At 44.1% G+C, this 24,415-nt stretch overlaps 1 protein-coding gene across 8 annotated transcripts in view; it reads left to right on the top strand.

Moving 5' to 3' along the window:
* The first annotated feature begins 1,513 nt into the window (after nucleotides 1-1,513).
* The window catches only part of PRDM15 (PR/SET domain 15), a 34,523-nt gene continuing 11,621 nt past the window's right edge, over nucleotides 1,514-24,415 (top strand). For 2 of the 8 annotated variants that reach the window (XM_014880641.2, XM_088160465.1), the window contains exons 1-16: nucleotides 1,514-1,588; nucleotides 5,327-5,373; nucleotides 8,474-8,567; nucleotides 10,773-10,926; nucleotides 11,647-11,899; nucleotides 13,032-13,157; nucleotides 15,468-15,566; nucleotides 16,341-16,568; nucleotides 17,206-17,341; nucleotides 18,381-18,562; nucleotides 19,184-19,278; nucleotides 20,043-20,130; nucleotides 20,852-21,019; nucleotides 22,207-22,301; nucleotides 23,437-23,568; nucleotides 23,959-24,093. In XM_014880641.2, coding sequence (XP_014736127.2) covers nucleotides 5,337-5,373; nucleotides 8,474-8,567; nucleotides 10,773-10,926; nucleotides 11,647-11,899; nucleotides 13,032-13,157; nucleotides 15,468-15,566; nucleotides 16,341-16,568; nucleotides 17,206-17,341; nucleotides 18,381-18,562; nucleotides 19,184-19,278; nucleotides 20,043-20,130; nucleotides 20,852-21,019; nucleotides 22,207-22,301; nucleotides 23,437-23,568; nucleotides 23,959-24,093 — 2,022 coding nt within the window. In that variant the 5' untranslated portion in view covers nucleotides 1,514-1,588; nucleotides 5,327-5,336. Of the gene's footprint in view, nucleotides 1,589-2,197; nucleotides 2,624-4,223; nucleotides 5,374-8,473; nucleotides 8,568-10,772; nucleotides 10,927-11,646; nucleotides 11,900-13,031; nucleotides 13,158-15,467; nucleotides 15,567-16,340; nucleotides 16,569-17,205; nucleotides 17,342-18,380; nucleotides 18,563-19,183; nucleotides 19,279-20,042; nucleotides 20,131-20,851; nucleotides 21,020-22,206; nucleotides 22,302-23,436; nucleotides 23,569-23,958; nucleotides 24,094-24,415 lie in introns of those variants that run through there. The other 6 variants (XM_088160464.1, XM_088160466.1, XM_088160463.1 and 3 more) reach the window with 6 other exon arrangements.

A 24,415-nucleotide genomic window follows, 5' to 3' on the forward strand; every position in this document is an offset into this window, starting at 1 on the left:
CACTGAGTGCAATGTCCAGGTCTTCCTTGGACTGCTCCAGAGATGGGAACTCCAAACCTCCCTGGGCAGCCCCTGCCAATGTCTAATCACGCTTTATGTGAAGAAATTCTTCCTAATGTCCAACCTGAACCTCCTCTGGTGCAACTTGAGATGATGTCCTCTCATTCTGGAGCGCTGAGCCCACTGAGAGCCTGATGTGGCTTTTGTCCAGAGAAAGGCAACAAAGCTGGGCAAGGGTCTGGAGCAGCAGCACTCTGAGGAGTGGCTGAGTGTCACAGCTTATCTTCTTTCTGCCAAGGTCGGGATTAAAAGCTCAAGATGTCACTTCTTTCTTGGACTCAGATGTTTATTAGTTCTTATCTATATTACAGTCCCACAAACCGTGAGTTCTACAGCACTTCTAGCTACCAAACTAAAAATGGGGCCCTATCTCTTTCTCTACAAGACCTTTTAAGGATAAACTGTTCAATTAAGAAATGCCACCTAAATTATTTTCACTTTTAACCCAATAACCAACCACCCATGGCTCGCAATGCAGACTGTTCTATCCAATCATACAATATAACCCAAACCCATGAAGAAGGTGAAGGACAAACATCTGCCCTAAAACCTCAATCTTGCTTTATATATATTACTATAGTCTAAAACCTTAAACTCTAATGTACACTTCTATTCAAACTACACACCCATCATCCTAGTTCTATAATTTAATTTTGGAAGCCTTCTCCACGGCCTCAGGTCAAATGCAGTGTTCTCCTGGGGGCCAGTGCCTGTCAGCACAAAAAGTCTCAAATTCCAGTACAGAAAGTCTAAAATTCTCAGTTTCCAGGGTTCCAACAGCTGAGGGAGCTGGGGGTGTTGAGCCTGCAGAAAAGGAGGCTCGGGGGCGATGCTCCTGCTCCCTCCAGCTCTGTGACAGGAGGGTGCAGCCAGGTGGAAATCGGGCTCTGTTCCCAAGGAACAGGGACAGGGCGAGGGGGAACCACCTAAACAGCGCCAGGGGAGGGTTACAGGTCAGATATCAGACGAATTTCTTCACTGATGTGATTAAACATTGGAACGGGCTGCTCAGGGACGTGGTGCAGTCCCCATGCCTGGATGTGTGTAAAGAAGCACTGGACGCGGCCCTCAGTGCCGTGCTGTGATGGACAAGGTGGTGTCGAGTCATAGCTTGGACTGGATGATCCTGGAAGTCTTTTCTAACCTGACCGATCCTGTGATTCTGTTTCTGCCCGCTCCGGGCCGCCTCCACCGCGGCTGGCACTGCCCGGGAGGAGACGGGAAAGCCGGCGGGTGCTCCGTCCGCTACCTCCAGCCCGGCCGGGGCAGCAGCCGCCAAGAGCTCCGGGGGTAGAGGCTTGGGACCCGCCCGGGAGGGGACGCGGGTGGCGGCTGCCCGGGCAGTGAGGCAGGACCAGTGCCGGGGACACGGCCGGGGTCAGGGCCAGGGCCGGGGCCGGCCCCGCCGCACTACACTTCCCGCCCTGCTCCGCGCCCGCCTGCTCCGGCTTCCGCTGGCGCGTGGTTTCCGGAGCGGATCGGAACCCGGAGCGCGGATCCGATCCGGGTCTGGCCATTCCCGGGGCAGGTAACGCCGGCTCCCCGCGCTCCTCCCGCCGCACCCCGCGCCCTCCCCGCCACCCCCGCTCGGGACCCCCCGCGCCCGCCCCGCCGCGGCTCCTCCCGCCGTTCCCGGGGACGCGCGGCGGGGCCGGGCGCGGGCGCGGCGGCCGCTCCGAGCGCTCCCGGGGCGGCGGCGGCGGCTGCGGCCCCGCCGCCTCCTCCTCCTCCTCCGCCGCCGCCGCCTCCTCCAGGCCGCCTGTTCTTTGTTACAGCGGCCGGGAGGGCGGTAGCGAAGGGGGCGAGGCGGGTCCGAGGCAAAACCCGGCGGAGCCGCTCCCGGATCCCGGGCCCCGACGGGCTCCGGGCGGCGGCGCGGTCCCTGAGGGGCGGGCGCGGAGCGGGCGCGGGGCGATCCCCGCGGGCTCGGCCGGGCAGGCCACGGACCCGTCGCGGCCACGGGGATGCGGGGCCGGGAGCGGGGAGCGCCTCGGCTTGGCCGCAGGGGGTTGGGGATGGAGGAGGGGGTGGGAGCTCCCAGGTGCGAGGGCGTGATCCAGAGGGAAGAGGTGGGAGGAGGAGGGAGGCGTGGGGATGCTGCCCTGCCCCGGCGTGTGCCCCGGGAGAGGGTGCGGTGGGCTCCTGAGGAGACAAAAGGAGGGGAGCCGCGGTCTGCGGGGCTTCGCACACGTGAAATTTTCTGCAGTACGCTCGTTTTCTGCTCAGGGCCATTAAACTTTGCGCGTAGTTTATTCGCGGGAAGGGCAGGTGGCACAGACCCCGCCAGCTGCTGTGTTACTCCGTGCCCCCCTGACCGGCCTAGAAATCGTCTCCCTCCTCAACAATACTTGATAGAATGGCCTAATTTTTTTCAGAAATACAAGGCCTCGTTGTAGTTTACCAGATGTTCTGCAATTCCTTTGAGCAGTAGCATGAACAATTTCTACTACATCATGAGGAAAACTGCGTTGTTAAGTGCATCCTTCCACATACCTACGTGCAGCACCCATCTGCTTGTGTTCTCAAGTTATTTACACTCGTAGAAACTCAGACTGAAGAAAGGGTAACTTTAATTCTACCTTGTTGATCATTAAGTTCAAGCACAGGTTTTAATGCGTTTTTCTGACCTACTTTTTTTTTTCTTTTAAATCCATCAACAAGATCAAAATGGCTCAACTTAGCACTCGATCTTGATTTCTTTCTTTAATAGTTTATAAGGGGAAAGTGTGATTTTACATCCATTCTTAGATTTTTACAGCTCAAGACACTCCCTGACAGTATCTTTGCACATCATGGGCTGCAAGCAGGTACCTGCCATGCTGCAGCCCCTCAGTGTCGTCATTTGCATTCTCTCAAGTTCCAGATGTGCTCAGAGGCCTGTGTTGCAGCTGGAATTTTTGTGCATAGCTCTGTGGCTCCACTTTCAGGCATAAAATCACACATCTAATTACGCAAGCCAAAAAATGTGGTTTTCTGCTCTTTCACTGCCATCAGAATGAGGCTTTGTACCTGGTCTCATTTCCTCTGTGTGGCTTTTTCTCCTGATTATTGACTGCTAATGATTGCTCTCTATGTAAAAAATACCTGAAACTCCCAGAAGCTTTGATTATCCCTGCAAAACATGAACAGAATTAGGAGCAGTGGGATGAGTGACTTCATGGAATATTTTTCTGTTACAAATGTTTGAAAAGAAAAGAAAAAATCAGACGTGGCCCATAGCAACAGCAGATGAGGGCAAAAACAATTCTGAAGCCTGTCTTCAGTGCCATCATGTGAGTGGCACATCGTGACTCTGTTTACCAGCTGGAGCGGGTGGCATGGTGTGGTTTATTTCAGAAACTCCTGGGAAATCCAGCTGAGATCGGGGAGGGGGAGTTCTAAAGCTCATGGGTGAGGAGCGTGTGAATCAGAATTGTAAAGCAGGTGCCGGTGTTTGTTTGGGAGCGAGGGGTGGCGATGGAGCAGGAGCGTTGTTGTGATGTGCAGAACACAAGAAGCCCTTGCTGCAGAGACGGGAGTGCGCTAATGCAGAATGCTGAGGCACCTGCGAGGGCCCTTCACGCTCCCTCCCCATCACCTTGAGCAGCGCTGATGATTTCCCCGCCCCTCCGCTGCTCTTCTCATCTGGCGGCCCCTGGAACAGGGCGGAGCTGCTGCTCCTGTAATGTCACTTGTCCCCAGCCTGCTCTTTGCCAAGGATGCGGCACAGTCCTGGAGGGAGAATGCCTCGGGTGGTGTGGCTGCACTGTGCCCCTGAGCCACTGACCAAGGCTATTATTTGTTAATTCAGCCATGTTTAGGATTAAAGTCTTGTCGGGACACAAACTGTCTAAAAACAGCGGGGCATACCGCTCTTGAAATAGTTTAGAAAGAGTTGGTTAAAAAGCAAAGCAAATAATTTTTTACATCAACTCACATCACTTGTTTTGCAGTGTTGTGCTTGGACTCCCCTAAATACTTGTTGCATCGTTCACCTTGCTTTCAGGATAAGAGCTTCTGGGGAAATTTCCTGAATTGCTGTTTGCACTCAGCACTGGGCTTTTATATAAACGCTTGTTCTGTTATTTGAGCTTAATCCACCAAAGCTGAAGCCAAGAAAAGCCCAGCTTGTGTCACGGATGGGGAGAGTTTTCCCTTTACAGCAGTGAGTGTTAGGGAGGGGTCCTGCTGCTGGCAGGTGGATTTGGGGAGGGCAGGGCTTGAAGAGTCCTGACCCTGAGTAGTGGCTGTGCTCCCACATTTCTGGCTTGGCTTTTGTTGCTGTAGTAGCAAATGCTTTATCTATTTTCAAACAGGGCTCTGCGAGTTCGATGTGTCCTGTTTCCTCTCCCTCTCACAGATTGAAGCTCTTACTCCTTCCTGTCCTCTTCTTGGCCAATACACTCGCTGTTTTGCAGCTTCACCTCTCTCAGCTTTTGGTCATGATCTTCATGTTGCTTTGCCTCTCTTCTTGGCCATTGGGAAAATTGCTTATTTGAGGAGGAGAGTGGTTTTTTGGGTAGAAAATTGAAAAACTCTCTTCTTGTGTGGTCTTAGCTATACATAATCAGACTTTTTTCCAACCATAATTTAATTGTTGAGGGGCAGTAGTGTTCATGCAAGTTTTTAATACAGACTGACATTAACCTTTTTTACCTGTGCAATCAAATTGGTCAGTTACCATTTTGTGGAAGGCCAGTGACAGAGGCAGGATTTCTTTTCCCCAGGTTTTCTGGTGCTCAGTACCACAATATACCTTTGCCTCTGGAAGAGATCTGTGTCTGTATCTGCAGTTTTTAAGTTTTTAAGATTACTGTAATTATTAAATAGGTCATTGGCCTTTCTGAGATAATTTTTTAAAGCTACAGTTCAATAAAATGTTGCACTCGGCCTTGTTCCTGCAGTGTTTGCTGCTGACCTGGATTATCTTCTGGCCCTGCATGTTCTGAGGCTCCATGGGAGCATTTTAGCAGGGGATGCAGGAGTGGCTGGAAGTTTGTCAGAGATGAGGAACAGCAGGAGACAGCATTTCCTCACAGAGAAATGCCTGAGAACCCACAGACATTAAGGCTTCCTTGGTAGTGATGTCTGCAGCACATGTAATGATACAGCAGTCTCTGGAGCTTTTTAACAACTTTGATTTTTTTTTTTAATTTTCCACTTATACTCCTGCAAGGACCTTGGGTGGGCTCTGGGTCAGTCAGCATCATTCCTTCACAAAGGGATGTTTATATGATACAGAAAGTAAGTCAATTCAGAACTAACTTCATCTTTTGTATTTTGGCAGGTTTTAAAAAATGGCTGAAGATGGCAATGAGGAGATTATATTTATTTGTAAGTATTAGGAAAATTATCTAACTCTCATGCTCTGTGACTTGTCTACTCAGAATGCTTGAAATGAAAGACTAAACCAGACTTAAGATTTTATTTAGAAAAATTGCTTTATGTAAAGGAGGCTCAAACAGCTAATGGATTAATAGAGAGGAGGTTGTGTAATTTAAGCATACACATTCTGACGCTGTTGGCAAACACACAATGAAACCTCTGAATGTGAGTTAGCAGCCCAGCTTTTTCATGGCTGAAGTGAGTGAGATTGAAGGTCTGACACTCATGTAAGCCGTTTGTTTATACAACCAGCTCTAGCAGCCAGGGCTGTCTGGGGATAACTCTGACCTCTGGCCTGACTTGGGGATCTGCACCTCCCCAGCAGGGGCAGGCAGACTCGTAATTCTTTCAGAAAAAGCCCGGTTTGAGATGCACCAACTGCCCTGGCCAGTGTCACTCGTGGCATTCACTGCCTGTGCTTCTTGCTGTGCCCTCTATGTAACCCTGAGTGCCAGGCCTTGGATCCAGGCTCCTGGGGTGGTGGTGGGTGAGGAAAGGCTCCAGCAGTGCTGGGTCCCACAGTAATCCTTCCCTTCATTACCAGCCTGGACATGCAGGACCTGGTGTCAGGTGGAGAAGAGTTAAAGGATGTAGAGTCCTTGTGTGAGCAGAGAGGGCCCAGATATTGTGGATTCAGTCAGGGCAGAGCAGAATGGAGCACATCCTTGCTTTTTGGATCCACAGCTGTATTTATGGCAACTGTCAGAAAGTTCAATTTTCTCCCTCCACCAGATTTCTTCAAAAATAGTGTTGACTGTTTCCATTTCTACTGGGATGCAGATACCAATAGTGGTTACCTTATCTTCCCCTTCATAAAAAGATTCTGGTGGACAGCAGAAAGAATGGGGTTGTGATGCCACTCCTAATTAGATGGAAGGTGTCATGCAACATGATTTTCTCCCTTCCAGTGGGGGCTGTGGTCACTGAATGTCTTGTGCTATTTCTTGTGCTCTCTGCAATTAGTTTTTCCCATGCGACATAGGGACTGCTTATGTTCTGAAAAAGTGAGCTGCTGTAAATGACACTGCACTCCCATTAATAAACATCCTCGAATATGTATTTCATAGACAGGAGAATTTTGGAATTTTTTTTTAATAAGTGTGTGAATATAGTCTCTGGCGTATTTTATGATTATTCCCATGCTTGTTTTTGTGTTTCTCCTGGGGTTGTAATTTCTTGAAAGTGTCACATATGGTAAGTGTAACAGCTTTGTGGAATGGCTGCTGTAGGGCATGCCTTGGAAAAGGAGCTGTGCCACATAATGCCATTGTCATATTCCTTGGCAAAGGAGTGAGAGGAATGTGTTGCTTATTCCTGCCTGTAGTTGTGGGCAGTGCTGTCTGCACCTTTCAGAGGCTTATCTTTGCAGAGGTGAAGAGTGCCCTGATGCAGTCAGGAGATAAGGAAAATGACAAAGTGATTTTTTCTTACCACAGCAAAGCCTGTTGGAGAAGCTGTTACTCAGGCTATTCCTTCCTGTCCCCTTGCTTATGACAACCCTCTTTTGGATGTCCATTTCTTTTCAGCAGTCTGGTTTACACATTCCTATGTGGATCCTCCACCCTCTCTGGTTTAGGAAATCTGCTATTAGCCCAGATTATTTCAGTAAGGGCAGCCTGGCCTACAGGCACACCTGGAGCACGGGAATGGTGGGACAGTAAACAGGACAGCTGTAGGCTGAGCTTTGGTGCTGGTGCTCTTTGAGTAGCACTTGCCCATGGATCCTTTCCTCTGGTACAATAACTCTGTGGTGCTGTACAGCAAGCCAGGCTGGGAAATTCCTTCTGCTGAAAAATAGTGTGAAGAGCTGGTTGTTTCATTCCTTGGCTCACCAGAAGGCAGCACAAACAGCTCGACAGGAGGCAGTGACCAGGCCTGGGGATTGCACCAGCTAGAAATGCTGTTTGTCAAATGTATGTATTTTTTAACTGCTACGCTGGTATTGTTGCCAGAAGAAACGTGAAGCAGTTCGGAATCCTTGATTTAGAAGTCCTTTTGTTCACTGGGACGAATACCTGGGGGGGTGGGGAGAGGCCTCCAGTTAGGAGCACAGAATCCCCTTTGCCAGAGGGGATATACCTTGGAATGACTTGGCTTTTGTCATGTCTTCCCAAAAGAAACGATGTAATGACCCTCTACTTTGCACCTTTTCTGGTGTTTCCTGACTTGCCCTTGTAAGCGTGGAGCTGAGATGCAAAAGGCACCACAGCAATATAACCCGTGTGTGATGATCTCTCCTGAAGCTGTGTCAGCAGCTGACCAGGCAGGGCACTTTGACAGCTATTTTTTTCACAGTGAAGCAGTGTATAAGCATTTGGTATCCTGTTAAGTTAGCTTATTTTAGAAAGCCTCAAATTATCCTGGTCTGAAAATTGTTTCTTAGGAACCACTCGGTTCTGGGTAATTTACAGCCACTTAAATTAAAAGTTAATTTAGCTAGGCTGACAGTGAATGAGGTGGCCAGAGTGTGTTGTGCAGCCAGCTGACTTGTCTGGAAAGGCACCAGGAGGTACCTTGGAGGTGTCTGTCCTGCCCTGTGGGTGAGAAGTGTGTGTGGCCAGGCACAGCTGGGCTCCCAGGACATGCTGGTGCCCTGCTGAGCCCTGTGCCAGTTCTCTGCTGCTTCTGGGTTTGTGACTCGTGTCACTGGAAGCACCACACTACCCAAGCTGTTCATCACAGCCCAGCTCCTGGGGAAGGCAGAGATGTGGTTTTCTTTAGCTGCTACGTGTTGCAGCACTTTATCTGAAGAATAATGCCATCTTTAAGCAGAATATTTACTGTGGGTGTAAGGCATTTATTTTCCTTTGAGAGAGAATTTAAACAATTGTCTTCTGATGGTACTGATCACAGTGTGTGTGTTATCTCACCTATTCAGGTGCCAGCTATCAACTTGGTGTTCAATTATTTATGTTCTTTTAAGCGACACAAATAAACATCTGCCTCTTTACATATGTATTTTGCTTGGTGCTGGGTTTCTCTTGAAAGAGGGAGGAAACTGTCTTACAAAAGTGTTTTCCACCAACCTTTTCTGTCTGGTTCCTTGCAGGGTGTGAGGACTGTGGGCAGTACCATGATTCAGAGTGTCCTGAGCTGGGCCCAGTGGTGACAGTCAAAGACTCCTTTGTATTGAGCAGGGCAAGGTAAGAAATGTTTGTGTTGCTCCTGAATAACCCAACGCCCATGTTAGTCCTTTAAAGCATATTTGCTATTCAGTGGATGTCACACTGACAGCTGGAAACCGAAGTCCCAGAGGATGACAATAATCTATGGAAAGCACATGGCCTTGATTAAATAGAAAAATTGATGAACACACTTAAGTGCTGCACTGAATTGAAGCCAAAAAAATAACTTGCTGCTCATCAGGACTCGGTTTCTTTGCTGAGGTTTCTGGCAAGAAGTCAGGTGGTGCCAGATGGGGTGATGACTCCTGTCGTGGTTGAGTACCTGCCACTTTTATCCCCCTTAGATACACTGGATTCATTTCAGAGAAGTGTGTGAGGATTTCTCATTCATGTGTATGAACTCTGTCATTCATCCACTTAGAAGAAAAACAAGTTGTTTTCATTATTGTGGGTCTTTGCAAACGATTAGGGGTAATAGTTCTGTCAGCAAATCTGTGACAGTGCAGCAGAAACACTCGTGTTTGCCAAAAGAAACAAATAGATTCAATCTAGCTGGGAGAAAACAACACTGAGTAGTGATTTTTACAGGGAAAACAATCAGGCACTGTCAGCAAAATTCATATTGAAGTGTAGAATGCAAAGCTAAGGAAAAGAAGCAACCATTGTGAAGGTGTAGTACAGATCCAAAAAGGGAAGTGTTCAGATGGCTTCATGTCTTGTGTAATGTGTGCAGGGCTTCCATATTTCTTCTTGGGAAGTCACAGGCACAAAACAGGCCCGTGGGCAGCAAGTCTGGCACATCCTGGCTGTGTAGGCCGTGCTGTGTATTCCCAGCATCATTTTGTAACAAATATTGATGTGCTGGATCTGCCATGTGGGTGCCACCACCCCATGGCCAGGGCAGGATGCTCTTGGTGTCCCACTGAGTACACTGGCTGCACCTGTGCAGGAGCTGTCCCTACTTTTCTGGGCCTTCCCAGAAGAGGAATTTCCCTGCACTTCGTGCCAGGCACTGCCTTCCTGTGCCTGGAAACCTGCCCTGGATGATCCCCTCCAGCAGCTGTTAATGGTTAACAGCCCTAACACTACAAGTGCTTGGTAATTTAAAAATACTCTTTGGAATAATTGAAGCTGGTGAGGGAGGTGCTGTTATTAAGTAGAAAAAATAGGCAGTGCAGTAAGTCTCCAGCCTGTACTACACACATTCAGTGACAAACTATTTCCTACCTTTTTTTTCTGTTTTTTAACTTGCACTTCAATGTCCAGATGTTCCAACTGAAAATGTTTGCAAATATGGTGCATACACTGGTTTTCAATCTCCTTTTGACGTGCAAATGCTGAGTTTTCCCTCGTGGAAGTGTGGGCTGCTGGACTGTAGGCTTGAGAGTAGAATTTAAAATTGACTCTTTTACAGATAAATGTATTTATTTTCCTGAAGACTTTTCAGCTGAAATGAGTTTAGATAAGAAAAGGAAAGAAGAAATTTAATTGCAGCCTCTACCTCTGGGGAACTATAGCTGAAAGTGAGTTATCTGAGGTTGAGGGCAAGTTTAACCACAAACTGGATATGAATCTTTTAAAAACAGTCTGCTTGCTTAACCACGTTTGTTGTTCTCTCTGTCTTACTGAAAAGATTAAATGGATGCTTTTCGGTTAGAAACAAAGTGTTGAGAAACATCTCATGAACTTCTCTGTCTCTAGTGCTGCTTATTGTATGCTTCAAACTAAAAGTTGTTGGGTTTTTTTTTCAGTTCATTTTGTTATCACTATGATTGCAATCTTTTTGTGTTTATCTAGGCAGTAAAGCAGTTCAGCCAGTGTCAACCTCTACAGGGCAGCCAGTAGCCTGTCTGATTATTTTTAGCTTTTCATCTGTTAGCACAGACCTGAAAAAACAGAATTGCATTTGGCCTGTAAAACCAATACAGTGGGGCCAGCCACGCGAATTTTTGGGAAGATATTCTCTGTGTATTATATGTAGTAACAGTATTTACTACATGTAGTTCTTCTCAGAAGCTTGTTTGGGAAAAGAGAGAGGCTGGGAGCACAGAAACACTTGTGTTTAATGCTGACTTCTTTCTTCCATGGGTTCCTGCAGTGCATAACTGTTACTGGTGAGGTGGTGTTTAGCCAAAGGTTGAACTTGATGATCTCAGAAGTCTTTTCCAACCTAATCAGTTCTGTGATTTTTTTTTTTTCCTCAATTCTCTCTTAAATTTTTAGATCATCTCTGCCTTCTAATTTGGAGATAAGACAGCTGGAGGATGGGACTGAGGGAGTGTTTGCTCTGACTCAGCTGGTGAAACGTACCCAGTTTGGCCCCTTTGAATCCAAGAGAGTTCTCAAGCTGGAGGAAGAATCAGTTTTTCCCCTGAAGGTAAGACACAGGATTTGTAAAGCAATAAAAAGCAAGGAGTCAGTTTTACCTGTGATGGATTAATGCTGTCTAACACTATGGAAACAAAGATATGTGAAGGAGGATTATTTGGAACATCTTTTAGGTGTGCCCTGTAAGAGATGAGCTAAACAAACATTCTCTGGGCAAGGAACAGAAGAACCAAACTAGAAACTCAGTTCTTTTAATGAGTCTCTTCAATTTGATTGGATTTGCCTAATGAACCACATATGCATTAGGTTTATGGAACATGCAGAATTAGTGGGGTTTTTTTCTGTCTTGCATTTGTTTTATTCCTCTCTTGACAAGTTTTGGTAGGAAAAATGCACATTAAGAATGGAATTCAGTCTTAGTTTCCACTAATACCTAACTCAGAAGTAGAAAGATTTAGAAATGTGCCTTGGACTGATGGCTGCTTGGATACCCTTCCAGTCATGTATGAAGTAAATTTTTGAGAATCTGGTGGCTGTAGAAAGAACACTTGGGATGATTTTGTTCAGTTTGTTCCCATCTTGCTCCTGGTTTTCTATTTCATCTGAAGGTGTGATTAAGTGAAAGATGCCTTGATGCAAGACTTGAAGCTTATTTCGTCCCTGACGTCCATTGAAAAGAAACCACTGCAAAAGCAGAAAATAATATTTTTTTTCCTTACCTTTGTTTCACTTCTCTGGGTTTTTATTTTGTGCACATTTTGCTTGGCAGGTGTTCCAGAAGGAAGGGCCCCTGGTGTATTTTGACACCACAAACGAAGATGATTGCAACTGGATGATGATGGTGCGTCCAGCCACCGAGTATGAGCATCAAAACTTAACTGCCTTCCAGCATGACAATGACATTTACTTCACCACCTGCCAGGACATCCCCCCGGGAACTGAGCTGCGAGTGTGGTATGCAGCTTTTTACGCCAAAAAAATGGAAAAGCCAGTGCTGAAGCAGGTCACTAGTGTTGCCAATGGTATGTGTGGGGGCCTTTCTTCCTTCCTAAGGGCCCAGTGCTGGCAGGGACTGATAGTCCCTGGCTGTTGGAGTTGTCAGTGCTGTTTATGCAGTAGGCTCTTATCCTGCAGAGTCAGGCCAGTCTGCACACGTGGGTGCCCTGCAAGAGGAAAGTGTAGATTCTTCACCATGATACAGCCAGGTTTTTTAAAACAGGTGGCCTAGTTAATGGTTCAGCCTCTTCAGAGTGGACAAACTGGATGAATAGTCCTTAACTAAAGATTTGGTGGTTGTATCAAAAGCATTTCTGGGTAGAACAGCAAAGGAGCTCAATTATCAGAGAAATCTGTATGCAGATTTGCTAAAGAAGCCATTCTTCAGTTGCAGTGAAAATGGTTTGGTTTGCATAGAACTGTTACACAGTTCTAATAAACTAGATCTTTCTTATGCAGCTTCATATGAGACCCACTAATGTAAGATCCATGTGGCTGTGCTTTGGAAAGAAAGGCAGCAAATAGTTTAGAATCTGAATTAGAATTGCCACAAATTCCAGTGTTTCCCCTTTTGTTTTCTCCTACTTTTCCATTTCTACAGCTGAAAGGCAAGATCCTTTAGCATTGCAAGGGCGTTTTCTTCCTGCTCTTGAGCTGGGAGTACTCCCTGGATGTTATTACTGCTATGCTGGGTATAATTTGGGGTGACAAATCTGGGGAGAGGCCATTGCCACCAGTATCAGCTTTATGGCTGCCCTTGATCCTAAGCAGAGTCTCAAGTGCTACAGCTGAATCAATGCAGTTGACATGTTTCTGAACTCTGAGATGTTTCCAGTTGGCATTAACTGAGAGGTTTAATCTTTTCCCTCTTTAGTTTAACCTGTTCATGTGTTTTTGTGGGGTTATGGGTATTTAAAAATACTGTTGAAGTATGCCCTGCTCTCTCTCTTCAGCACTTCACAGTACACTCCAGAATATTTAAGGCACAGTGGGTGAGATTCAGCTTTAAGAATGCTCTGGTTAAAATTTTACATGAGAATTTATTTGCAGGCCTGTTACAGAATAAAACTTTCTGACTATGGTTACTGCCCTCAGCACAGAGCAAGAGTCAAAGGGTCTGGACAGTAAAGAAAATGAACTCTTTTTTCCTCTTCACAGATACCTCCTTGGTGGCAATGGAATCTGATAAAGAGGGGAATAATAAGGTCTCTTCAAAACCTTCATCTGCTGTCTTACCCCATAAAAAAAACAAGAAATCCAGCATACTAGCAGCTGATCCAGCAGGTATGCAAAATTACAGTGCTCTTAAGGGAGATAGAGGACAGATACAGGTCTGCAGAGCTGTTAGGTGTAACACTCCTACACGTGTACTATGGATATATAACTTTTGGCAAATACTAATTTAGAGAGGATTTGAAAGCCTGTTTTTTTCTTTACATTTTCATGGGCACAGTGCTTAAAGTACATACACAGGTTAAAAAGTGACAGAGGGGCAATTAGACTTTTAGGCAGATTATTTTCATGAAAATCACAAGTGCTCCTGACTTTGGAGCTGGTTAGTGTTGGGGTGGGGGCAATCCCCAAGAAAATCTTCATTCTGCCTGTGTAAAGTGCAGGAATTCAGATGATCAGGCCATGTGCTAGAAGAAGACATTTCAAATGTCTGGAAATAACAAGAACACTGGCCATCCTCAAATTACAATAATATCACGGGATATGCCACTATTAGAGTTCAGACTGTTCTAAATTACAGAAATTCAAATTTAAATGAAGTTACAAGTAATACATATCCTCTTGGCAAAGAATATCTGGCTGAGGAAATACCTGGTAGTGACATAGGAACTCTGTCCCAAAGATTCATTACAAATTAGTGCTCCCCCCAACCAGTCTCTGCTAAGTGGAGCAGTGAAATTAAGAACCCACTTAACACAAATTTTAGAAAGTACACTCAGAATACACAAGATCAAAAGAAAACCATTCTAGGTCTGTTCTTTGCGAGGTTATTTTCCTAAACTTTGCTTATTAATTGTACAAGTAGCCCGGGGGAAAGGAGGGGAGTTGTTGCAGACATGTACAGAGAAGTTGATCAGAGGATCCATTTGTTAGCTTGGGTTCTGTCATAGCTAAACTGAAGTTGCTTAGGGAGTTGTCTTTCAGTTTGGCATTATTGATTTTTCCAGAGGTAAAATGAAGAATTGGAACAGCTCCTCCTACACCCTTCACCCCACTGCCTGAAAGTCCAACTTCAGCAGAAACAAAATGCTGCCTTTTAGATTTTGAGGTGTTCCCACTGATGTCGTGTTTTAGTGCTTCCAAAACAAAATTTTCTCCTTTTGATTCTGTTTGTCTCAAGCCATACCAAGCAGTTGCCAGCTGTCAGATCTGTGGTTCTCAGTCAGGTTGCCCTGCAGCTGCTTTGGAAACCTGAGGAAGTGGGAACTTAAAAAAGACCTGACTCTTCCTGACAAAACAGTGCAAGGAGCAACTAAGGAGCAAGGGAAGAGCAGAGTCAGGCACAATTAATTTACACAGAATCTTGGTTTGCTTTATGTAGCCTGTGAAGAAGGAATTTTTGTTGCTGTTTTGCCAAGTAATTTCTTATTTATTTATTTATTGCAGCATGGATGAGATCACACCTCTGTAGTGCAGAGGGTTGAATGTATCTTGTAGCAGGGCACAGCCTCTGCCTCAGAGAATCCTTTATTTTGGTTTAAGAGCCAGAACTGAAAAGAGGGAAGAATTTTACTGTCCCTTTACAGATGGGGTCCTCAGGCAGAGAGAAATGAGCTGACATGTAATGACCATCCAGGAAATCTGTGGCAGAAACTGAGGCACAATTCAAATTCCCTGTGCTGCCATTCACTTACCCTGACTTCAGTGTCATCCTCCTTCTCTGCAGCAGGAGTCTTGTACACTGTGAGATATTCAGCTTTTTGTGTGCCAAGAAAATCTCTGAATCAGATTTATCAGGTCTTCTTGACAAATTCAATGTATCATCTAAGGACTGAAATACAAAGGACTGTGAACAGAGTAACTCTTTTTATCTTTTATTTTTATTCCAGTTTTCATTTTTTCCCTAATTTCTCATTTTCTTTACCTTTCTTAAGTCAATGTGTTTTCATAGCACATCTAATTAATGAAACTGCTCAAATCCGGGTTTTCATTGTCCTCACCCTTACTTCCATTAATCTAAGTGTTCTTACTCTGCAATGCCCTTCACAGAGAGCAAGGAGGTTTCTCCTGCCTCTGTCCTCAGCTGACCTAGAAGAAGACTGGTAACTCTGGTTTTAAACATGCTAAAATTTGCTTTATGTCACGCCTTTTATGAATACAGTTCTTTAGAAAGTGATAAAGGAGCCCTCAGGATTTTGCTAGGGAACTGTTACTCTCTCTCCTGGCATCATTTATATCTTCTGATAGTTCAACTCTTCATGTTTGGAGAATCCTGAAATGGTCCTGGCTGCCCCCAGGGGCCTCTTGCTGCCTAAATTGCACCTTGTGATACTCAGGGAGTTACTGCAAGATGAACAAAGCTACAGGGGTTTACCACCTTCCCATTTTCAAAGCCTTTCAGTATTTCTTGTTGTGATTTAGTGAACACTCCAGAAGGCAGTGGAACAGCAGAAGCAAAACCCAGCCAGTGGACCTGTAAAGTGTGTTCATCTGCTTTCCAAGAGCCCCAGCTGCTGACAGGTAGGAAGTGCTAGAAATTCATGGGAGAGCACTGAGAACCATCAGCAGAATTCTGCTCTTCCACGGCTGTGAAGCCGTGCACCATCCATGGTGCAGTAAGATAAAAGTTTTAAATTTTGTGTTCCTTTAAGGAAAGCAGTAGTAGGGAAGGTAGGACAAGGATGTTTTGGATGTTTTGACCATGGCAGTGTTCAGTCTTTGGACAAACAACTGTAATGTCGACTCTAGAAGAAATAAAACTTGATCTAGAAGATGATGTGACTGTCAGGAAAACCAAAGATAGGGAGCTGCATGAGCAGTGTAAAGGTCAGTGATGCCAGGTTATACTTTGTGATATTGTCCATCTGGTATTTATGGCACAGATTTAGTAAGGGTAATGAAGTACATATTTTTTTCTGCATTTTATTTGCAGCTATTTTATGCACTTTTCAGAAGACCTTAAAATTATTTAGAAGCTTTGGCTGTTTGATGAATCATTTTTGAAAGGGGGACTTAGGTCAGTAAATAACTTGGGCATTTGGAAAAACGTATCCATTATTAGAAACACAAACTTTTTACTGTGATATCAGCAAATCTCCTTAAAAATTGAGTTCTTGTGACTGTTGAATAAACTGTAGGCTTTGATTTATGAAGGTATCGTGACTGCTTTTGGAATAATATGAATTAAGTCTCTGCAGTGTGGAATGGACCTGACAGATGAGCTTCAGCTAGTTCCATTTGAGTGTTTTCAGGATAATTTCTTCCTTACTCTCCTGTTTTTCCCTATCCACCCAGAGCACTTGCTGAGTCACCTGGAACAAGCCAAAGGTGCCCCCCCAAGCAGCCAAAATGATGCTGAGAAAGGAGAGAAAGCAGCAGAGGCTGTGCCAGCAGATCAACCAGTGGCAAGTGATGCAGCCAGTGCCAGCACAGACTCAAGGAGAAAGGCCAGGAGGGGAAGGAAAGCCAAAACAGCAAAAGTAGAAACACCTCTTGTCATTGATGAAGAGAAAGATTCTGCAGGTAAAACAGAAATGTGGAAAATGCTAAGGAATGTATCTGCTTCTACATCTGTGATAATGCCTGTGCAGAAAGGCCTAAAAAACTGAAGAGAGACAACATGGAGTTTACTTAGATCATTAAAGCTGCCAGTTTACAAGTTTTGTTAGTTATTTCTGAAGGCCTAGAAAGCAGCAGCTACCCTCAGTCACCTGCATTCTATTGTGTTGGTTTGTAGAGAGCCCCAGAGAAACACAGGGTAGTGGTTATGAGAACTGCAAGGAGGAACAGGAGAGGAAGCATCCTTCCTCTCAAGAGGACAAATCTTTCTCTCTCTACCTCCAATTTAGTTTAGAAAGGGCTTTACGTTCCTTGAAGGGATGTTCTAATAGGAAATTTCATGGTGCTTGGTCAACTGACCCTTCAGTAATAACTTGGAAAGGTAAGAAATTAGAAAAAGTTGAGATGTCCCTGCTTCTGGCAAGGGTTTGGATTAGATTTTTAAGAGTCCCTTCCAACCCTCACTGTTCTATGATTCTTTCAGTGTGTTAGTGGACAATTGATTTGTCCAGTGCCTCATCTTATTACAAATTCTGCATTTGAGGTTTTACTTCCATCTGTCCACATTACTGCTGTATTTATTTCTTTGGTGTGTGTGCAGTGGAACGTGTGGCTGATGCTGTCACTGAGGTCCCTCCAGAGGAGGTGGCCCTGCCTCCAGCTCCAGAAGAGAGGATTATGGATCTGGTTTTAGGAAAGATGCCCAGCACCACAAACAGCATCAGCTCAGTGACAAAGTAAGTGTTCTGGGATGCAGAATTTCCTCTTAGTTGTAGCTAAGATGATGGATGTAGCATGCAACAGTTCTGCTCAACTTCTGGGCCCACAGATGCTCTTTTCGATCAGCATGAAATTGTGTGATGCTGCTGCTGCTGCTTCAAGAGGTGATTTTGAGTGCTACTTGTACACTGGTAGGAATTTGGAGCATAACATAAATGAAAATTTCTTTTTTCATCATATTATTGCTTTTATTCAGTATGTTTCCAAAAGCCTCCTGCAGCTGCAAGGTGAAATTTACTGCCATTGAATGCTAGTGATAAGACAGGCAAAGAGATTTTTTTCTTTCAGAATATGTTAATCATTATTATTATTATTCAGTCTTGCTTGTCATCTTAGCTCATGAATGACTTCATGTTGATTTTGCATGTGATACTCCAGATTTGGAGCAGTAGGAGGGGGAAACTTCAGTATAACAGAACCTCAGGGAAACTCTTAAGTATCATGTGATTAATTCAGATTCTTTCATGTCTTTTTGTCTTGGTAAAATTGGCCTTTTGAATTTTAATTTTTTTTGTATAATAGAGCACTCAATTTTTATGAATTAGCTGGTAATGGTATATATTGAAGTCTTTAACAGACACAGGGCCATCAAAAAGGCATTTCAGCAGGTGATTGTGCTGGGAAATGGCACAGTGCTGCTTGGCACCCTGCTGCCCTCTGCCCAAATACATTTCTTTTGTGGGGGCTGCCAAGCTTCCTAAGCTGAGATAGTGCTGATGTTTTCTGAGCAGAACAGATCCTTTCTGTTCCTCTGAGGGGCCTGCAAAGAGAATCTCTGCTGCTGCCTTTTGCCTCGTTGGTTCTGGGTGAAGAAAATTCGGAGTGAGTGACATCTGCAGCTTCCAGAGGGTGACCTTGGAGCTGCAGAAGCTCCATCCAGGCCCCCTCCCTCCTGCCAGGAGCTGAGTTTATCACTCCTCTAGCTTTTGCCAGCTGGTGGAACTCTGTTGCAACCTGTGGGATAGCTTTCAGTCGCTGCCTTTCTCTCTAATCCAGTAGGTTTGCTCATCACCAAAACACCATGTCCCTCAAAAGAAGTTTAATTCTCTCCAGTAGACACGGGATTCGGCGGAAGCTCATAAAGCAGCTGGGGGAGCACAAGAGGGTCTATCAGTGCAGCATCTGCAGTAAGATCTTCCAGAACAGCAGCAACCTCAGCAGGCACATCCGTTCTCACGGTGGGTTGGCTTTTCCCTTGCCTGGGCATTGATTTTGTGTCTTGCTTCCACCTTTGAGTTAAACAGCAGGGCTCGTTTGAGGTATTGAGATATTGGGATAGTATTTATAAGAGAGCTGGTTTTGCTTTTTTCTTTCTTATAACTCTCTCTAGGAAACTATTTCAGTTTTTCAGACCAAAGCATGAAAAGATAATAGTGGAAAATTGAAGTTAAAAGTATTTAAAATTTGAATTAGATACAACTTTTAAATGAGGGCAAGGATGTGATGTTTTTTCCAAAGCTTTTTATTGCCTTTAAATATATGCATAAATGTCACCCTCACTTTCACAGCACGTGGATAACATAGCTGTGTAAATGTCAGGTGAGTGTTTTCCCACCTGTGATCTGCAGTTCCAGGGATCAGTGTCCTATTCCAAGAGCTGCATGAAAAAATCATCACTGAAAAAGGGTGGGGAAACTAAACCAAAATGGTTAAATGGTTAAAGCCTCCTGAATTACTAAATTTTTCCTTGCTAGCCTGTTTGTTTGCAGTTGCATGTGCTTTGGTTTCCCCTGTCTTGCCTGGAATTGGTTTTTATCAATCACTGACTACTTCCCTTTCATCTTGATTGATCCCCTCAGGTGACAAACTGTTTAAATGTGAGGAATGTGCAAAGCTGTTCAGCAGGAAGGAGAGCTTGAAGCAGCACGTTTCATACAAGCACAGCAGGAATGAAGTGAGTGGAAGGGGCTCTCAGGCTCTTGCAGGGTTTATGTGGAAAGGCACAGTGAGATTCCAGGTGTGAGCTGGGCAGCTCCATGTGAGCAGGTATCCCATGTGAGTGAGAAAGGACAGAGAGTTATCTTAGAATAACTGATGAATTTGAAAAGTACTTTTGTGCATGTGCTAGCCCTTTCTCTTTAGAAAATTGCTTTCAGGCATCAATTCCAGCAAGACAAGCTGGAATTAGCTGGACCTGCATGAGACAGAGGTGAGACCTGACTTGAGTTATGCTGCTAAATAGGGTTGTTCCATTCTTGTTTGCTTGTCCTTTTTAATTTCTCACCACCAATCACTCCTTTAATGTGTGAGCTCTACCTTTTGATGCTGCTGCCATAGAAATATTAAACACACCTGTATTGGCACCTTATTAGTGAAAATTTCCATTGTTGCTTGGCACCAGGATCCTTAACTCTCAGATTGCTACCACCTCTTCTGGAAGATGAGTCAGATCACATCTTGCTTCTCAAACATTCTGTGTCTGTGTTAGACCAGGGCAGTATCAGGGAGACTGCCACATCCACACAGGAGCATAGTCTTTGGGGTTTTTTTTATAGCTCAGATGGCAGGATGATAGAGCATCAGAATTTTGCACTGCTGCGTAGTTAAATGCCCTTTTGAAACAACAGAAATTGCAAAGGACAGAAAACAGAAGAGGTATTTGAGGTTTAGAATTTGTCTGTCAGATGTGACTTGGCTTTGCTTGTTTGTGCTCCTCAGGTGGACAGTGAGTACAGATACAAGTGCACCACGTGTGAAAAGGCCTTTCGGATAGAGAGTGCATTGGAATTCCACAACTGCAGGACAGGTGAGAATGGATAACTGTTCCTCTGCCATCTCTGCTCCATTCTGGGAAGATGTCCCCAAATCCATCTCAGCAGATAAACTACAGAAGGGGAGTAGGGATTTAGGTTTTTGTCATCATCACAAGAAGCAACCTGGGTTTTTTTTGATAAGAGAAGTGTAACCAATAATCTGTAGAGCAACACATCCACTTAGGAATTGGGTTTTTTTTGGTATCTCCTGCTCACCTGTGTAATATCCTCACTGGTGTTTCCTTTGTTTACAGATAATGTGTCATCATCTCTGTTTAACTTTTTTCCCCCTGAAACTAAGTTCCACCTCACTCCTCTGAAACAGAGAAACTGGAAACAGGACCAGTATTAGTAGTAATTTGCAGTTTTCTAGGATTACAGTTTTCTTCAGCTTTCTTCAGCTCTTTCTCCAGCTACTTGCAGTAGTCTCTAAATGTTTTTTTCTTAGTATCACTCCAACTTGTCCTTTTCTCCCATAGCCATCCTTTGTGGTTTTTCATATTATTTATGCTGTGATCTTATGCTCAGAAAGTGACATCCTGGTTTACTTTTATAGCCCCACAATAATGGTCAGTCCAGAATCACCCAGGTAATTGCCCTTAGAGCATGGTTTACATGTTTAAAACCCAGACCCAACAGAAGAACCACCTGTCTCACAAACATACAAAATCTGTTTTCAGCTGTAAAGAGCTGCATGGTTTCTCTTTCTTACAGATGACAAGACATTCCAGTGTGAGATGTGTTTCAGATTCTTCTCTACAAACAGCAACCTTTCAAAACACAAGAAAAAGCACGGAGATAAGAAGTTTGCATGTGAGATCTGCAATAAGATGTTTTACAGGAAGGATGTCATGCTGGACCATCAAAGGCGGCACTTGGAAGGTAAATTTACTGCAGATCAACCTAATTATTTCTCTTGAAACAGCAGTGGAGGTGGGCAGGTTAAGGAAATGATAGTGTGCATTAGATTCTTCTGGATGGTGGCTGTCTTTTATTTATTATCAGTTATCTAATGCAGAGTTTCAAGTTAAAGCAAAATGTGAAATTTATGAAAAATAACAGTACTGGGTCCAGAGCTATTAACAGTCATGTGGAACCTACATGGCTTATTATGCAGCAGTTTAGACCGGCTGATTTTAGTTATATATTTTTTTCTTTGCAAAGAAAAAATAAATATATATTCTTATATATATATATATATATATATATATATTCTTTCTTTTTGAAAATTCATGTGGTAACTTGAAAATCTGAAGGCAGAGAGTTAACTTGCCACATACAGTTGAGAGTGACTACTAAATAAATACAGTGTCAGTGGCATGTTATCTTTGAAACACTTGAGGATATATGAAAATGAGATTATGAGAGTTTACTGTTCAGAATCTCAAGCATCTAATGATATTACAGGTAGTCAAGGACTGGAAAAAGTTGGTACATTGCTCAACATGTATTAGAATGTGGTTAGTGAGTTAGATGATAAAACCAAAAGTGATTTTTTTATTTGAAAAACAGCCAGATTGTCTATTTTGTGTCATGAACCAGAGGACAAAGGGCTGTATGACACTGGCAGTGTCTCATTCTTAGCTGTCACAGAAGAGCAGGAGCCCTCTGCTCTCCTGAAAGTATCAGAGAAAGAAGTCTGAAATCCTCTCTGAGCATCATAGCTGATGCTGGATGGTTGCATCTCTCTTTAGAGACTTCCTCTCCTCTCTTTCTTAGTGAGGATGAATTTTTGATCCAGATACCATATTGAAGTGCCAAGGCCTACTAGGTCTGCCTGTTTCCTCGTGTTGACAAAAATGTTTTTGACAAAAGTGTTTTCAGACACTTCACGGTTGGTTTAATAACCAATAAGCTGTAATACATCACTTTGGCAGAATGCTTCTATACTCTTAAAACACACTTTTAATTTAGAAGTCACACTTTTGTTAGCAATTAAACCCTGCATTGAGGCCCTTCCCAGTGTTTCCCTCTTCTTCCCAGTCTCCTCTTGAAAAGGCCTGCAGCTGGAGTGGAAAGCCATGGTTTATTTCTTGTTTTGTTTTTTTGATGGGGACTGTTGTGTTAAGGGGTGAGGCGTGTGAAGAGAGAAGACTTTGAGCACAGCACGGAGAACATGGTTCGCTACAAGAAGGAGCCCTCGGGGTGCCCCGTGTGTGGGAAGGTAGGAGCTTGTGCCAGGTGTGCCATGAGAGGCTCTGCATTGTGGCTCCAGTGGTGCTGCAGTTCAGTCTAGACAGGAGAAAGCTGAGGGAATCCATCCATCCATCCAAATATCTCCAAGGGGTGTCAGGGGATGGTGTCACACTCTTTTTGGTGATGCTCAGCCACGGCACAAGGAGCAGTGGCCGTAAAATAAAACACCACAAGTTCCACCTCAACATGGGGAAGAAATTCCTCACACTGAGGGTGGCAGAGCTCTGGAACATCTGCCCAGGGAGGGTGTGGAGTCCAGTCTGGAGATTCCTCTTCAAACACCTGCAGCTCTATTATTTATCCAAGCCCGCTGTGGCCATGGAGGGTGGGAGCTGTTAGCACAAAGACAAGAGCAAAAATGCATTTCTGGCCAGAACTTTCCTCAGGACATACAGCACAATGTAGAGTGTCACATGGCCACTGTGTGTGTGTCAGTGGAATCTCATGGCTTATGTTATTTAAAATGGAGTTTTTCTGGCTGGTTGTAAGCAGCTGGAGTAGAGTATATGCGTTGGGAACCCTCTTCCATGGGGAATAAAAGTGAATTCATGGCATAATCATGACATGGTTGCATTTGAATGTTCAACACTCATGATCTTAAGTCACTGTTGTCACAAGAAGTGTGGGTTTAACTTGTGATTTTATAAATGTTTAATGCTTCATGGTGCAAAAAGTGCTCAAGAACTCTCAAGTTGCTGTGTAGACCTTTGGTTTTAATGCTTTTGATATGTTTCATGTCAGTCAAGGTAGACTTTGTGGCTATATCTTTTTAGAGATAGATGGAAGATTTGTGATTCAAAAGACACTCTAAATATTTCAAATCCTGCTCCATGTAATTCTGCTGCAGCTTTTTTTGGAAGTCCACCCCTGAGGAATAGCTCGTTTCAGTCAGTTCCTTGGAACTGTGCCCCTGGATTTTGCCATGCCAGCAGTTTTGAGGCAGACTGCTGGCTGGCTAACAGGAGCTCCTGCATGTTTCTGGCCAGAATGAATGAAAAAAGACAGTAAATGTGTTCTGTGCTCTCCATTGGATATGTTGCAAAGAACTGTAGCCCTGCTGGACATGATCCAAAATTCTTTCCTTTCTTCTCTTTTCCTTGTAGGTGTTTTCATGTAGGAGCAATATGAACAAACACCTTCTAACACATGGAGACAAGAAATACACGTGTGAGATCTGTGGACGGAAATTTTTCAGGGTGGATGTGTTGAGAGATCATATTCATGTCCATTTTAAGGTATTGTGTTAATAATCAATTAGAAAAGGCAGGTTGTTTTGCCAGCACTGAATTGTAAAGAATTAAATAAAATTAAAAGGGAATTGTATCATTCAGCGGTGCTCCTAAAGATGCTTTTATTGATATAATATTGCACCAGCTGAATCTCTTTACATTAAAGTTCCTTTTATATGCAGAAAAAATTAATATTAGTTGTTTGAATAAGTTATTCCTTATGTGGTCCTGGGCAGAAAAACTCTGGATTGAATGAAGCAAGAGGATATTTTAAATAAATAGTGTTGCAGCAGTTAATGCAAAGCAGTTTTCATGGCAGCAAAAGGTGACCAAGGCCTTACTCTTTGAAGAAGTTTTAATCTATTAAAACAAAATATTCTTTCCCACTCTGCACAGGACATAGCCCTAATGGATGATCACCAGAGGGAAGAGTTCATTGGTAAAATTGGAATCTCATCAGAGGAAAACGACGACAACTCTGATGAAAGTGCAGATTCAGAGCCTCACAAGTATAGCTGCAAAAGGTGCCAGGTAGCTTTAAATACTTTCAAATTAACTTGTTTTGGGATGGGGGAGGGAGTGGAGGTATCTATAAATCATTCAGAATTTTAAATAACATTAAGGGTTGTCAAAGGGAAGGCCAGTTGTCAGGTCGGCTGTCTTCAGCAGTGCTTTTACCTCTAATCTGTGAACTGAGGCTGTTCCATAAGAATTGAGGTGTTGTCCTGTAAGGAGTATGATAAATACTTAAAAAAAGAAAGACAGATACATTCACTTTTTCGTGTGAGGAAGAAAACCAGCAAAACTGGAGGAACGATCAATAAAGGGACATTGACATCTTGAACTCCCCTTT

Source organism: Sturnus vulgaris, chromosome 2, assembly GCF_052056855.1.
Source record: "Sturnus vulgaris isolate bStuVul1 chromosome 2, bStuVul1.hap1, whole genome shotgun sequence".
NCBI classification, from domain to species: Eukaryota; Metazoa; Chordata; class Aves; order Passeriformes; family Sturnidae; genus Sturnus; species Sturnus vulgaris.